We start from the raw sequence: 16,673 nt of genomic DNA, 5'->3' as shown, positions 1-16,673 counted from the left end.
GTTTTGAGTCAGCTGGGAGCAGGTTCGTGGTGCATATCTGGGTCATTTTTCTGAGGACCTTGTCGATGATAAAAGGTGAAAAACCCCGATTAGAAGCGATGTCACGAAGGATATTGAGTTCATTCTGGAGGGAGGCTGAATCACTGCAAAGTTTTTTTGCTCGATGAACAAAAGAAGAAAATGCCGAAAGTTTCTGATTGGGAGGATGAAAGGATTTTGCATGAGGTGGCATGGAGATAGCGAATGGCTTACGGTACACAGATGTATGAAATTCAGTGTCTGTCTTTTTAATGAGCACGTCGAGAAAAGGCAGTATATTATTTTTTTCCATTTCATAGGTGAATTCAATATGTGGGTCAATAGAATTCATAAAATTGAATAACTCAGTGACATTGACATCAGTCTCATCAACTAAAGTGAATGTGTCATCAACATACCTGATCCAAAGTTTGGATCAGGTATGTTGATGACACATTCACTTTAGTTGATGAGACTGATGTCAATGTCACTGAGTTATTCAATTTTATGAATTCTATTGACCCACATATTGAATTCACCTATGAAATGGAAAAAAATAATATACTGCCTTTTCTCGACGTGCTCATTAAAAAGACAGACACTGAATTTCATACATCTGTGTACCGTAAGCCATTCGCTATCTCCATGCCACCTCATGCAAAATCCTTTCATCCTCCCAATCAGAAACTTTCGGCATTTTCTTCTTTTGTTCATCGAGCAAAAAAACTTTGCAGTGATTCAGCCTCCCTCCAGAATGAACTCAATATCCTTCGTGACATCGCTTCTAATCGGGGTTTTTCACCTTTTATCATCGACAAGGTCCTCAGAAAAAATGACCCAGATATGCACCACGAACCTGCTCCCAGCTGACTCAAAACAGTTTTCTAATACCGTTGTTCTTCCATTCGTTTCTTCAAGTTTCATGATCTCTTCTATCTTCAAGAAATTTGACTTCCATACAATATTCCAGCCAACAAATATACTCACCTTTTCCCATCTGAAAGATCCTATCCCACCCTCCAAAGAATCTGGTATCTACTTCATCCCATGCAAGAATTGTGAAAATGGATATATTGGCCAAACTAGAAGAAATCTAAATATTCGAGTTCTCGAACACCGAAAGCATGTTGAGAAGGGACGGACGGATAATTCGGCTATTGCCCAACACTGCTGGCAACATTCACATCATTTTGATTTTGACAAAGCATTTGTTTTTAAAAAAGCAACACACAATTCGGAATTGAATTTTCTCGAGGGATATTTCATCAGAACATGCCAGAATTTCCTCGTTAATGATGGAAGAAACACACCACCTATTTCGTCAGCTTGGACAGGCTTTATTAACCTCAGTCGTGAAAAAACTTTCAACACTTTACAACAGATGGCTCCCCAATTCGCATCCAAAGACCACTCGGACGCAGCAAATACAAAGGCGAACTCTTCGGACGACCAGACGTAAACATCACTCTTCATTCGTGTGAGTTCTGACCACGAGGTCCTGATGACGGCTCTCCATTGAAGAGCCGAAACGCGTCGACCATTCGACCAGTGTGATTTATTTGTCTTAAAAACGTGGCAATTTTTGTGTAAATTAAAACCAGGCAAAGTTACTCATTTTTTTTTTTTTTTTTTTTTTTTTGTGATAATTATTATTATTATTTTATGTTCACTCAACTGCGAACTTCACATATTGTTGGCTTCCAGACTTTCCTGTTGGTGCTAGGTAGGAGTCAAATCATTCATAAATAAAAAAACCCATTTATTTTTGGGAGCCAACTTTTGGGAAATAGAGATTTCTTAAACACGTATAAATAAAATATGTATTATTCATGCTTGATTACGGATTTTCGGTTCTTATTAGGAGGGTTTGATAAAGCAACAACATTGTTAATACTTACTGCAGTTCTCTTCATCGGATCCATCAAAGCAGTCATCTTTCCTATTGCATCTCTGTTCGGCTGTGTAGCACCTGTTATTCCTGCACCTGTACTGCCCTCGTGGACACATGGCTGTAATTAAATACAAATTAGTCATTCAAAGGAGAAAGTGGGATCTTTCCTCAGAGGTTAAAATTTTCATGTGATTGAACCGAGGTGCTGATGGGTTCGTGGATAAAGAGAAAAATATCCTCTCAGAAAATAGATGTGGCATCCCAATCCCAAAGGCATATAGATTTGTCTCTCAAAATACTTAACTCAATCAAAAGCAATACATCTTGCGGTGATGTACATGAATATGGATATGACCGGAGTTGATGTCTAGTCAAAAAACAAAAGAAAATGTTTTTACAGTCTGATTACATTAACCGTCTAAGCGGCAATCCCGAGATATTTCGCTTTCTTGAAAACCTTCCTATTTCCGCAATGACCAGCCCATAGAAGTAGTAATACCTTTTCCACACTCGAAAGTAGTCCCACATCCCTTACAACCTGTTGATTAACTGCCAGTAGGCAGAGACACTGGCTATTTTTGTTGTTCGGTTTATTGTTCTCGGAGTTGGGAGGATCACTATCGCCTGCGAAAACCGGAAAATGTTTTTTTTTTTTTTTTAAATAGATGCGACATTTTACAGAGGGTTTGGTAATTCATACTGTGCCCCTTATAACGGCGTAGGCATCCAATGCCTCGATAACAGTTCGTTGTTTCTTCATTTTAAAACCACCTATAATAGGTTGTCACCCCCTGCTCAAGCATCAACATCATACTAATTAGCATCGTTTTTGAGCCATCAGGTCTTAGCGGTTTGTTCTTCGCCAATGCCACCCACGGTTGCAAACGAAAACCCCATTTACGTGATGCTGATTTTTCGGTGGTACGAATTCGGTGACACGAGCAACGCTTGGACCTTTATTTCGTCTCTAGTCAAACCCACAGCAGAATGCGTGGGGTGGGGCATAATTCTCTCTCTCTCTCTCTCTCTCTCTCTCTCTCTCTCTCATCAGTTATTAAAATTCATACACGGTGCAACCTCTCGATGAAGAACCAAAAATTTCGTCCGCTAACGGGGAGTGCCCTTTAATGAGTAGTAAAACGCATTGGAGCCCGTTGACGTGATTCAAAAACGTGTCCGTTAACGGGAGGTGTCCACTATAGGCGAGTATCTGGTATGGGAGACTTCACTGCCATTAAATTCATTTTGTGCGTCATTTATTATATTTTTTTTTCTCCTACTTCATATTAATCAAAGTTCTGCATAAATTCGTTATTGAAAAACAAATAAGATTCTCTCACTTTGTTTTAGAGATGATCGATTATTTTTAAACTTTCGAAATCGGGAATGGAAATCAGTTATTTTCTTTACATTGAAATGAATGCTACTATGCTTACCGGATGACAAAATGGCTTCGTATTGTGCATGAAATCCTTTCATCAAGACATTGGTTGCTTTCTCGTACATTACTAGCATTGTATTGCTTGTTGACCACACAGGTAGGTATGGAGGTTCTAGTCCGCAATAGACCCCAAGGTCAGGTGACTTTACCGATGGTCCATCTTTCACAAAAACAGCGCCGTTTTGACATCTGACAGATGGCTTCATATCCATATCTTTGAACGTCAGTTTAATTATCTAGCAAGATGAAACAGATGAATATTTCAATTTTCTAATCAAACATACACATGTGTGTATTTTGATCTCATCAAAATGCACGCGAGTATATGTTTTGGAAGTATTGGGAGATTGCATCAAAATATGTGTTTATTTCAAGAATTTTGAGTAGTTGCTGTACTGGAAGAGTATCACACTAGTCTAACTGTGCTAGAAGCGTTTGTTGTGCCTAAATACAGAGGTAAAATAATACTGCATTGAATTTTTGCCCAATTTTTTTTTTCATTATAATTTTTACACATATAAATTCAATAAAAAATTAGGGTTGGCTGCGTCACAGACACGGCCGCGAGTTTTGACGTGAATACGCTTTTTTGTGCCTTGAATCGAATGGTTGGTACTGACATAAAGGAATTATTTCATTAGTAATAACATAATTTCATAATGCCATTATCATCGGCTTTGTATTTGGAATAGCCCACAAACGATATCAATGTCGTCTATTTTCGTTGTAAACTGCTCGTGATATAGCGGAAAACAATTTGTTACGAATCACGGCAGAGGGTCTGGAAACCCGGACGGGAAGAGATATTGGAATCAAAGTGATATAATTGAATTCAGCTTCGAAATGTGCATATGCCGTTACCATTGCTTTTCACGTGCGTTGCGTATGTTTTTGAGATATAAACGCACAAAGAATTTCGTCACGCAACTTTTTGTGAGTGTTCCTAGTATCACCAGATGATTTAAACGACGCATTCACGTCAAAAGACATCACAAATCTCACTAGTGTTTTCTCGTGGAAATTGAAGAAAGATTTATGTGACGAGATCCCCGTTGAATTTATGAAGAGGAAAACAGAAAAATTATTTTTTCTTCTATAGAATGCAAATATTGGTGATGTAGAAAAGAAAAATATTGTTATATAGGGATAACTTTCACCCAATGAAAATAGGACATAGTGGGTTTCATTTAAAATCGGCGAATTTGACAAGTTAAAAAAAATCTTATAATAACATTTTTCGATTCTTTTCATTTTGATATTTTCTACAATCGCCTGAATTATTGTTCCAAGTTTAAAAAAAAAACATCTCTTAACACTTGAAGTTTCAATTCAATGTGTTTAAAGTTAATTATGTGTGTCTTTTTAGCGATACTCGACTCTTATTTTTTGTTGCGTTGAACAAAAAATATTAATAATAAGAAAGCACATGATGTTTTTGAAAAATTAAAATCTCTTTCTAGCAATTTCTAAGGGGGTTTACTAAAATGTGCTATTTACTATGGTTTAAAGCAAGAGCAGTTTACACAATCACGTAAGTAGGTATTCCTTAGTAAGTAGGTAATGAAAAACGATTATACGTTATAGCACTTGTATAATAATAGCATAAAATCTCATTCCTCTAAGTTGGAAGGAGTAGTGACACAGCGCAACACCTGAAATTTAGATTCATCTCACCCCCATTTGACGGTAGCAAAAATTATATTTTGAGTTTCAATTGACATGTTTACGTTCTGAATATGGACTTACGTGACCGGGTGCTGCTTCGATTCTGTAATAACAGAGGGCATTAACTGGATAATAACCTTCACGAAATCCTAGTGAGTAGATGTCTCCTACCGGTTGATTCATGGCGTCCAAGACCAATGGCTTGTGGGCTAAGCAGCCGCTTCTATCGACTGAAATCAATGATACGGTAATGCAAAAATATTTCTCTTTTATGTTTATCGCAAACAATTTCTAACGAGACGACATATTGCTTTATTATTATATATCTTCAACATCCAATAGTTACTCTAAGCTCAAACAGCAAGTAGTATGGATTTTTTGTACCGTCACTTTTTTTGAACGAAATTCAAGATAATAATATATCATCACTTAAAGTTACCTTCCTGTGTCGCAATCCATGTCACGCAAGCGAATAACGCTACAGCAACCGTTGTCAACATGTTGCCAGAATCAGTTCCGAGAAGTATCTCCGAAGAAAATTGGAATACACACAACGACAATGAATAAATAAAATTATCACTTTCTTGACAAGACACATAGATAATAATCTACGTACATGCTGTGGGAAATCAATGAATAAACGGCAGATGGAATTTCTCGGAATATCGACTGTGAAACTTTCAACGAAGATCCAGGGAAAGAAAATATTAAAAAAATATATAAAGAAATTAGTTCTAGCTGCTACTGAGATAATTATTTAATGCAGTTTTTAGCTATCAAAAAAATGCAAGAGATGTCTATCTGCATAAAATTCACAGAATTAATCTATTTATATCTTGATAGGATTGAAAAACACTCAAACTCCCGTATTCGAAGCCTATATAGGAGCTGATTATTAGATATCCCGAGTGCCATCTCACTGTGCAATGTTTCCTTCCTTTCTGATGATTATAGTTTGGTACCAGAGAAAGCATTGCACAAGATAACTTTTGTAATCGCAGAAAATCTGTAATTTTTTCCCTTTCCTGAATATTACCTTCCCGAAAGACAGGTTGAAAATTATAGCATGTAAATAAATAATTTTATCTTTAAAAAAATTTCCAGCCAGAGAACTCTTCTGCTTTATAATCCTACGAATATTACTATATTGATGAACTTCCAGAAAATTTGAGAACACCTCTTCCCAGTGTTCTTCTTTTATCTCTCGTTTAGTATTCAGTCATAATGATTTCTTTCACAAATTAATTCTATTCTTTATGAAAAAGGACTTGAACTTGAAAAACTAGACAGATACCCATGTCAATATTCCTTACGAAATGTCTAACTAAAAGGGTATCTGTTGGAAAAGTAGCAACTCTTACTAGGACTCGCACTAAGGAAGGCACATAGCCCATTGACGATCCATCGATCTACCCCACTTCACCATATATAAGAAATACGCATGAAATTGAACTGAGAGAGAGATTGCTTCTAACTTCTGTTACAAAAATATCTCACAGCTATTGAAAAAATCGCACTTTTTACTCCTTACTTATCGTGTAGGTTAAATTACACATGTAAATGACATGGCGCCAAATAGTATTATGTCGAAATCACAAATTCAGAGATAACCGTATCTCTAATTTTTTACATATGTTGCGAAGTGGGCTGGTCAAAAAGACTGAAATGGAGACGTTTACAAGTACCGTTATTATGTGAAAAGTTGTGGAACACTTTTAAAGTCTGTTTTTCAGAAAAGTAAAAAGTCTACTAGTTATTATAAAAATTTAGTTACTACTAGTATTATTACTACGCACTACTTATTAATAAATGACTAATTAGAAATGCTGATTGGGAGTAAATATTTCGTATCAAGTGAAGACGAATTTTGCTATTTATATTTTATGCACTTATTTTCTTATATTTTACACGTCTAAATTCCCTATAGAGGGGACCGCAAAAGATTTCATCCTATTCACACAGTCTTCGAGGGGAATCTTTGATATTGACACCATATTGTTTGTAAGAGTCGTAATCAAAGCAAATCTGTATAGTCACTGAATGTTTCAAATTATTCGGTGATAATGTATCCTTCACCCCTAATGGACTGGTAATTTATTTGCACACAATTGTGTTAAAATAGTTCCTCACGCGTCCAACCAAATTGACTTCACATTTACAAAATATGTTCATAATTATTTTCATCATGTGCGATGGATATGTATACACACTTGGTATAGTGTAGTTCCACGAATTTAAATATGTAACTCATTTGTGACCACGAGTATTTTTCCCGAAAGAGTTTGTAACACATACGCATTCTTGTTGAGCTGTACTCAAATAAATATAGTGGATACAAACGAGTTAAACGAAATTAAACTGCGATGTCTTACAATGCCATCGTACCAATAAAAAGATATAACGAATGCTACAAGTGATACGGGAGGAAGAGCGGCTGAATATTTGATTATCAACGGTTACGAAAAATTGAATATTTTCTCTCAGTATAATATTCAAGTCACTGCATAAATGGAATTTGAAGATCAGTAAAATCTTCAAACTGCCATACATTGTCATCAAAAATACTTTGCCGGACTAACTCTTGTTCGTCTGTCGTGCCGTTATTGAACTTTGTGTGCACAAAAATTACAACTCTTTCCATGACATGACACGACAACTTTGCACTCATCTCAACCCATGACAGTTTTTGATACCTTACTTGCTTACTTTTTAAATCATCTTCGTAATTGAACAATGATGTAGTCAGAAATGCAAATACCACCACGAAGGCCACAACAGGGCCAACAAAAAGGCTGAAAAAGATTCCCATAAATATGAGTGTCATGTACTTCTAACATACAGGAACCCAAAATAAGATCAAATATCACGGAAAAAAGAACTAATAATATTATCCTCACGCATATCCGTATTTGTTGAAAACACAGATGAAATAGTGTCTTGACAGTTTAATTTGAAACATTAATACGAATTTTAAATATGACAATTTATTACTAGGTTAAAAAAAAAACGGAAAAAGCAATTTTTTGTGTTGTTTTCTATAAAGTATTTCTCCTTTTTTTATTATCGCTCAATCGAAGCGTCGAATCATTTCTTGAATCCAATCGATTTTATTTGCGACTCTGTTATACACAGACTGTCCTCCGACGGCACACAATCCAGATAGAAAATTGGTCCTCGTCACGTAGCTAGAGATTCCGATTACATGGTACTTATCCTGTATTTTGCACGACATTGGACCGCCACTGTCACCCTATAAAAAACATATTTCAGATATAATAGGGTGGTTATGATCAAAAAATGGTGTGAAATACGGGTCAAGAGTCAGAAGAGTGTCGGTCATCATGAATATTATTTGAATCATAAAATAAATTTTCAATTACTTGGAACTCTCTTAAATCGCTGTATACTCTATTCAGTTTTATGCGATCTGTTTGTGGATGAAAAATTCACAAAAGAGTGATAGTTACGTGACAAACTCCTGCTCGTGCTCCGCGGCTGTCAACACAGATATGGAACTTCCTTTCGTGATTAGTGCAATCCTGGTCTGATTGTACGTATAGCTCGGCTTGTTTCAAAACATCACTACCTCCAGATCCTGTAAGTATGATAACAGTCGTTAACCCTCTATGATTTCACCCCTCCCTCCCCCTTAAAAAGAGTTTAAAAAAATTGTTTTTACAAAAACGAATGTAAATTGGTGCTGTTAGTATATTTTTTATGTAATTATGCATCAACACAAAAATTTAATTAATTAGAGTGGATTTTTGAATTAGCTGAAATGATTAATTAAAATTTAAATACAGAGTTTGCCTTGATTTTTTAATGTTATCTATAATCAGATCAAATCTTTTTTCACAAAGTTTAAAATCTTTTTTACCCTGAATTTTATTTCTAATTTTCTCAATTTTGTGAGATTTTAAAAGTCTCTGAACACATAAAATTTTAACAGCTCTCAAAACGTGACACCAACGAGCAAAAAATCAACGCTTTCTCTGGATACTTGTACAGCCGTATTTTATATCGAAACAACAATAAATTGCAACAAAATTGGGAAAACAAATAGATCTGATGAGTTTTATGATCATGTATTCCCTATGTGTATTCAAATGAAATATGCACGCAAAAATAAAGGGTTAACTTAAATGGGTACTCTACTACCACTTCTTAATAATACAATGCATACTGTTGCCGATCGGCAACATCTACTTTAAACATGTTTCTCTTCCCGTTGACAATTGGTAACTTCATGTTTGAAACATTCATTATTCCCATTTCTATTTTCTTTCGAAAGCCATTCATGGAAGGCAGAAAAACTCCTCAATTAAAAAAAAAAATGTAAATTTTCTGCAACCTGTAAGGGCGGGATCTACCACTGGGCCACCAAAGTACTTTGTCTGTAACCTGTCAAAAAAGAAAATCGTATACTGCAGGGTCGAAATGGATTTATCTATACTTTTCTTTTACGTTGAAGTTTGCAAGCCAATTTTGTTTTCTTTTTATAATTTGAATCTCAAAGACGGTAGATGTGGATTTGGAAAGTAATAATACTTCAATACATCTATTTTATATGCTGTTTTCCGTCCTCTTTAAGACTCTGTATATGGAGTACAATTCGGAATAGAATTTTTAAAAAAAAATTCCCGGCTTTCTATAGGCTTCATTAATTATGGAAAAAATTATCAGCTCAAAATAAAAAATCATGCATTGTAGGGTTAACCATACATTCAGCTCGTAAACATCCTTCTTTAATATTTAAACTAAGTACTTCATGTATTAATTATACTACAATATCAATGTTGGTTTCGATTAGTGAATAACGTTTCTCAATTTTTATTCCACGAACCACCAGAGTTTGACTCCCACTATCCTCCATCGTGACCATGGGGTTTCTTTTGAACAAATTTCTTTTGTCTTGTTTCATAAATTTGGAAAGCATTCAACCTTCTCATAAATTTGAGACACATGCAAATTTTACATATGTTTAAAACCTACAAATTTTTCCACAAGTGAAAAATTCGGCATCAATACTCGATTAAGAGTTTATTAAAGGGGAAATCTTACCTCTGGTTTCACCCCATCCTGTCACAACACACTTGGTCCCGATCGCTTCGACGTAATCTTTTGGAGGTAAACATGCTGGTCTCACACCATCCGTGATCTCAACTGGAGCATTCAGTTTCATCAAAGCAATGTCTTGTTTAAAGTCGACGTTTTGTTCAAGTATCTTCATAGTAAAAAATATTTGCATGAAGTTCTAATATCTTGAATTTAAGAGGTGGTTAAATCCACATTATGTTTCGCATTAGAGGCGTCGTATATGATACGAAACCATAGTTTCAAAACACCACATATAAAGTAGAAATTAAACTAAGTTTTAGTAGTCTTCGATTCTTGATATTCGATAAAAACGAATATTGAACGTATATTGAAACGTATAATAAAATAAGGATGTTCAGTTGATTTATGTCTTTCACTCCCTCTATTATGAATTGTGTCATTCAAAGGATTACAACATACCTCATCACCCGTGATCCCCGGATACATCACAATTTTCTCAACCAATCGCACTTGCTCGTATTTATCTCTCTTGAATTTGTTATGGTTTCCCAAATGAATTCGCCAATTTCTGGCATAAGGGTAGCTTCAATTAAAAAAAAAACCGGAATAGATGAAAAAGAATAATTATTGATCTTGAGCACATCTTAAACAAAAACCAATAAAAATACTATATATGGCTTGTGTGTTTTGACATGATTCTTTTCTCAAGATTTTATATTATTAAACGCATTTGAAGAAAAAAGTAAACAAATAATTTCAAGATTTTTATCATCTTACCCGCCAAGACAATGCGCAGCTGTCATTATCCATTGTGGATTGATGAGTGTCGCACCGCATTGATGGCTGTTAGGGTAAAACAGTTCGGTCTGCATATCCGCTTGCCAAGGCCAACTGTGGGGTCTAACTTCGATACCACCAACTACACGATCCATTCCGACATCAGATGATTCTATCGGGTGTATACTGCCGAGTCCACATGCGTACGTTGGTAAAGGAAATTCTGCAGGGATGTAAAGAAAACAAAATTATCTAATCAAATTCGTTGAGATCTTAGTGTTGTTAAGCTGTTTGAAGAAATGAAAATGCAAGTAGACTCTTGATTATCTACGGATTACAAAGATTTTCAATTTTCAGAATCTTAATATACAGGACGTCTGTTATAAAAGTGTTGGTATGTTCTGAGCTATAGACCAGTGGTTCTCAACCTCTGAAAACCCGGGGCCCAATTGATTTCTCTTTTTGTGAGCGGATGTCCCTGTCATACATATGGCTAATAAGGAATAAATGAGAAAAACATCATTCACGGCCCGGTTTGACTGATGCCAGGGCCCGGTACCGGCCGCGGCCCGGCGGTTGAGAAACACTGGTCTAGACAACTGCCCATCAGAAAATTATGAAACATTAAGAACTTCTTAATTGACAAATGAGAATAATTTTTGAAATTTGAATTTCGGAAAAATAATTTGCATAGAGATACCAGCAGAGTAAACGTTCATGCTATATTAGATAAATATGACAAATAATATTAAAAATGAGAATGGGAATAGTTCTGCTTCAGATAACTAGAATACCCCGTCATTAAGCTGAAGTAATTTGGTGCATGTTTGAAAAAAAAATAGCATGTGCACTACAATTTGAATATATGCAAACTCTAGTGGTAAATGTCAGAACTGATTTTTTTTTATGTTTTCCTATTTATTTGAGTGACACGTTTCCAAAGATTCTGAAATTATTCAAAGCTGTAGACAGCTCTCTGAACACGCCATATGGCAGTCACACTGTATTGATGATATTCATGCAACAAAGCTTTCCCATGTATAGTATTCGAAAACAACAGTTGAAAAAATAATGTAAAAACTCTTTTTAACACATTCGATTTTTTTGTTGTTTGCTATATTTTTTAAATCGATTTGCAGATTATCCACGGCTCTCGAGGCATTGGACTGCGTGGATATTCATGAGTGTACTGTAGAAATAATCTAAAGGATTTGTTCTACGTCTCAATAAAAATTTGCTATGCTCAAGAACAAATTGCTGACAATACAATGTGAAGTATTTCGATATAGATTAATGAAAACTTGATACATCTGAAATGAACAACGTAGAGCTTCAGCTAAAACTTGGCATTGATAACAGTGTAATTGAAGAATAAAACATCTTACATGATCATTAAATGATATACTACTCACTGCAGTTCTCTTCATCAGATCCATCAAAGCAGTCATCTTTCTTGTTGCATTTCTGTTCAGCAGTGTAGCACCTGTTGTTTCGACATTTATACTGTCCACGTGGGCATATCTCTATAATGACAATCGCAAATGATACTTTTCATTTAGTAACTGAATAACGCAACAGAATTCTTATTGTTAGACACATTTGTGACTCATCCATATTTCATAAATATTTTCGATTAAGGCAGGTTTGAATTATCTTAGCACAACTTATTTTTATGGTTTATGTTTATCAAAGTAGTTTGAATTTGTATACCGGATGGCAAAACGGCTTCGTATCGAGCGTGGAATCCTCTCATTTGTCGATCAACGGAATATTTCCGTAATGCAACGTACAAAGAGTGGTTCGCGGATACGACAGGAAAGAGCGGAGGTTCGATCCCACAGTATGCACCGAGGTCTGGTGAACTTTCTAACGGCCCATCCATGAGATAAACTTTGTCCCTCTCACATCTGTTAGATGGTGTCAGGTCCATTTCCTTGAACGTCAGTTTTATTACCTGTTTTTTGTGAGAAAAAAAAATATCTCAAAATTACGATTCTAACACAATTATAGGTGATCTATTGATTAATTGATTCTTTCTATCTGAATTATTACAGTGCTCCACCACTTTTGTTATTAACACTAGAACGATGGAAGCAGCCATTTTGACGCAAAGCTATTTTGACATGCGATTACACCCAAATGGCTTATCTTTGGTTATTGAGAGATTTCATGACTTCTCTCATCATGGTAAGAGATCTTGTCATCATCTTGTTAAATTTCTAAAATATAAATGTTCTACGTTTCTTAGTTTAGTGGTAAAATTAATTTCTATCTAGAATGTCGGTAGCGGTCATATTAACCGCTATCGTTGAGATATTTAACAAAACATGATGAAATGGGCAGTCTTATTAAGAGGACATTAATATTGAGGGAGAGAACAGATGCTCTATCATAGTGCCTGCTTTTCCTCCAGCACCCATTTTGTACCATTCGAAGATGCAGTTTTGAAGAATCTAAGAATCTCGTCGTCGTCGTACGTTATTCAATTCATGTAACGTTTCTAGGAAACTTTGCGCTTTACTGTACTGCATTTGCTGGTACAATGTCGCAAGCGAAAGGAATCTTCATTTTTCACGATTTAACAAATGGACAGATCTCCAGACAGAGAGCTGAGACAATTCTCATCATTTTTATTTCTTTGGACTATAAATTCAAGAAAGACCGCAGCCTTGGGGGGGGGGGACTCCATGGATGATGTGGGAAGTAATTATTTTACCACACATCATGCTTTCAACTGAGTAGTAGTTGATTTTTTCGACAAAATGAATTCATTCAGTGCACAATGGGATCAGCATCGAAAAGCTGTCGCAAGTGCATGCTTTAACGTTGCTGAGATTGGCAGCTATTCACGGTGTTTTCATTCGTACATGCATTCTCTTCGCGAATTTCTCAAACGTATTATACTTCAAATCTTGCTGAATTAAAATGATGTTATGAATTACAAAAGCTCGAAAAATCGTATTTAAACATTGTTCAAACTAACAAAATGTGGGTTTAATTTTTGTCATGACAAGTCCTTTTGTCCAAAATTAAAAAAAACAACTGGTACATTAATAAGAGTTTATTGAAAAAATTAACAAGAGTTTATTGAAAAAATAAATCAAATAAACTGAATAGATACTGTTTTAAGAAAATTCGGTGAAGAAAAATTATTTACTTTGATTTTTCCCATTTCGGTAGAAATGACAAGCTATTCGTCATTCTAGGTAGTTCAAAATTCCCGTCGTTCTAGTGTTAATAGTCATAGTTTATAGTCATAAAGTATTTTTTTTTTTCAAATTTTCTATGTATTCGTGCAAATTGAACATACCGTCAGGAAATCTTTTAGTATATATTTCAACGGAATTAAATTTTGCTACGCAACTTCACTCTGAATTATCCTTCCTCCATTCTACAAACTCCTCCTACATACGAATCTTTTATTAATTAATGGGTCAGTCTGAGCTGATATTAACCCTTTATCTACTGATGGTGCTCTAAAGTACTCGGTTGGATAATTCGTTGCGTATTGTTTGAAAAACAATTCTTTTTAAATTGTTTTTTATATGATTAGAACTAAATGGGCCCACCAAATAATTTACATGGTAATTATTTATTATTATCATTATATTCATGTTTTTATCGTCATTTATTAACATTTTCTTCTTTTAGTTTCCATAATATGTTAAATAAATGGTTGATTAATCTCCGCGACTTACATAACCTGGTCTAGCTTTGATCACATAATCACAGATTGCGTTCCTCGGATAAACTCCTTCACGGAAACCCGGCGTGTAAATGTCTCCCACGGGATTATTCACGGCGTCGATCACCAATGGTCTAATCTCCTGGTGGAGACAACCTCTCATGTCCACTGAAATAAATATTAAGACTTGAAATATGAACGTTTATACAAGAAGGCATGTGCATAATACTGACACAGTGACACAGACTTGAAAGGGATTTCGTTATCTGTATATAGAGATATTTGAATTCTACACATATGATCACTATGTTCCATCAGTTCTTTTTCCTTAAATTGAATTATATATACATTTTTTTGAACGTAAAATATATTTTTTTAAATAATAACTAATTATTAATAAATAATTACAACAAAGGTTAGTTTCTTCATCGCATTGTATTTTTGAATTGATATATGAATTCCCTTATTATTTTATCACAAGTTTGTTAGTCATTAAATTCATCTTGAAGAAAGATTTATTTTAAATTATTAATCAAAATAAATTCCATGAGAGTGTAAAATATATCATTATGGAACAACTCATATAACTAAGAAAAATCATAGTACATTCTTGCCCGAAGCTCCATGTCACACAAGTGAAAAATGCTGCAACGAACGTGTGTAGCATGTTGTTCGATCAGATTCTCAGGAGGAACTTATTATAACAAGTATCGGATCGATCGCGAAAAAAACGATGTGATAAAATATTTTAGTTTTCAAAACATAACGAATCATGATTTTGGGAAAATCTGATACAGATGGCAGCTGCATAATTCGAGTAATCGGATGAGTAAAAACTTCAACATCTATTAAAGGAGAGTTATCTTTAAATATCCAGTGATTAACTATTATCTGTACACGAAGAAAAAAAAAATCAGTCTTCCATAAAAATACTGAAAATTCATTTTTGTCAAGGTAGCAGAGAAACATCGAAAAGGATAGAATAGAGAGAATATTTATTGTGTCGTAAATTGCTTTCAGGGATATTACAATATACAGGGTGTCCTGTAAATGCTAATGCGGCCTTTACCGCATAAACCGTCGGTCATGGAGTTATATTTTCAGTGTAAAAAGTAAAAAATGCTGAGAAAATGCGTTTAAACATTACCTTGTACCAGTTTTGACAGTGAAAATACAGTGTGTCATAAAATAAAAAAAATTAAATTTTTATACCGCCCACCTGTCCTCTAACTTGCAATTAGAAAGATGTTGCCCTGTCTCTCCTGAAGCCAACGAAAAAATTCAAGCTTTCGAAGTGAGCTATTCGCATTCAAAAACCGGAAAAAAATAGCGAAAGTACAGCATAAATGTGGGAAAAGTGCGTTGTGTGTGTGTGTGTGTGTTCGCTCCGTTTAGCATATACTATTGCTCCATAACTTTTCTTGGGTTTTTGAATTCAAATATCTTAGCAAATATTCCGCTTAGAAACGTGGAATTTTTTTATGTTGGCCTCAGGAGGTAAGAGGGCAAAACTTTCTAATAGGACGTTAGAGGACAAGGGGACGGAATGAAAATTTAGACTTTTTATTTGGTGACACGCTGTATTTCTATTCTCAAAACTGGTAGAGGGCAATTTTCGAACGCCCTTTGTGCATTTTTTAAAATGCTCTTTTTTTTCTTATTTGCATGATATAATAAAGCAAGAACGTTTTCTGGTGGTATCTATGCAAATGACTTCGAAAAAAATTTCAAAACTTCTTCTCATCTGTCAATTTATTAAAGAGTTCTCAAAGTCTGATAATTTTCTGATGGGCAGTTGAATAGCCAGCTCAGAACATGGCAACACTTTTATTACAGACGTTTTGTATATTAAGATTCTGAAAATTGAAAATCTTTGTAACCCGTAGATAATCAAGAGTCTGCTATATTTTTATTTCTTCAAACAACTTAGCAACATTAAGATCTCAACGAATTTGGTAAGATAATTCTCACACTTTTTTACATCCGTGCAGAATTTCCTTTACCAACGTAAACTTGTGGACTCGGCAGTATGCACCCGATAGAATCTTCTGATGTCAGAATGAACCGTGTAGTTGGTGGTATCGAAGTTAGATCCCAGTGTTGGCCTTGGCAAGCGGATATGCAAACCGAACTGTTTT

At 35.0% G+C, this 16,673-nt stretch overlaps 2 protein-coding genes across 2 annotated transcripts in view; both read right to left on the bottom strand.

Moving 5' to 3' along the window:
* The window catches only part of LOC149089821 (transmembrane protease serine 9-like), a 57,726-nt gene that overhangs the window by 25,036 nt on the left and 16,017 nt on the right, over positions 1–16,673 (bottom strand). Inside the window, exons 11-14 of the mRNA XM_089234777.1 lie at positions 5,455–5,623; positions 5,097–5,245; positions 3,346–3,586; positions 1,917–2,027 (exon numbers count right to left, since the gene is read on the bottom strand). Of these exons, the coding sequence (XP_089090903.1) occupies positions 1,917–2,027; positions 3,346–3,586; positions 5,097–5,245; positions 5,455–5,623 (670 nt within the window). The remainder of the gene's footprint in view (positions 1–1,916; positions 2,028–3,345; positions 3,587–5,096; positions 5,246–5,454; positions 5,624–16,673) is intronic.
* Positions 7,982–15,253, bottom strand: LOC149089822 (chymotrypsin-like elastase family member 2B). The gene is made up of 9 exons (XM_089249732.1): positions 15,142–15,253; positions 14,549–14,703; positions 12,561–12,804; positions 12,263–12,373; positions 10,851–11,073; positions 10,533–10,656; positions 10,077–10,239; positions 8,483–8,610; positions 7,982–8,265 (listed from the first exon to the last, which is right to left on the bottom strand). Exons 1-9 carry the CDS (start codon positions 15,200–15,202, stop codon positions 8,083–8,085), a joined length of 1,392 nt encoding a protein of 463 aa, XP_089105858.1. The 5' UTR covers positions 15,203–15,253; the 3' UTR covers positions 7,982–8,082.

Source organism: Pholcus phalangioides, unplaced genomic scaffold (assembly GCF_987345545.1).
Source record: "Pholcus phalangioides strain wild (caught in Gottingen) unplaced genomic scaffold, Ppha-v1.0 ptg000001l_1, whole genome shotgun sequence".
In the NCBI taxonomy this organism is placed as follows: domain Eukaryota; kingdom Metazoa; phylum Arthropoda; class Arachnida; order Araneae; family Pholcidae; genus Pholcus; species Pholcus phalangioides.
The sequence above is the reverse complement of the archived record's forward strand: the minus strand, read 5'-3'. Positions and strand labels throughout refer to the sequence as shown.

What these genes read in the sequence shown, in the direction of transcription:
- LOC149089822 (XM_089249732.1), bottom strand. Translation starts at nt 15,202, where the DNA reads ATGCTACACACGTTCGTTGCAGCATTTTTCACTTGTGTGACATGGAGC. An exon ending in GCTGCGCATTGTCTTGGCGG is followed by an intron (nt 10,657 to 10,850) that starts GTAAGATGATAA and finishes TTTTAATTGAAG; the next exon opens with CTACCCTTATGCCAGAAATT. An exon ending in AGGATGGGGTGAAACCAGAG is followed by an intron (nt 8,611 to 10,076) that starts GTAAGATTTCCC and finishes TCATACTTACAG; the next exon opens with GATCTGGAGGTAGTGATGTT.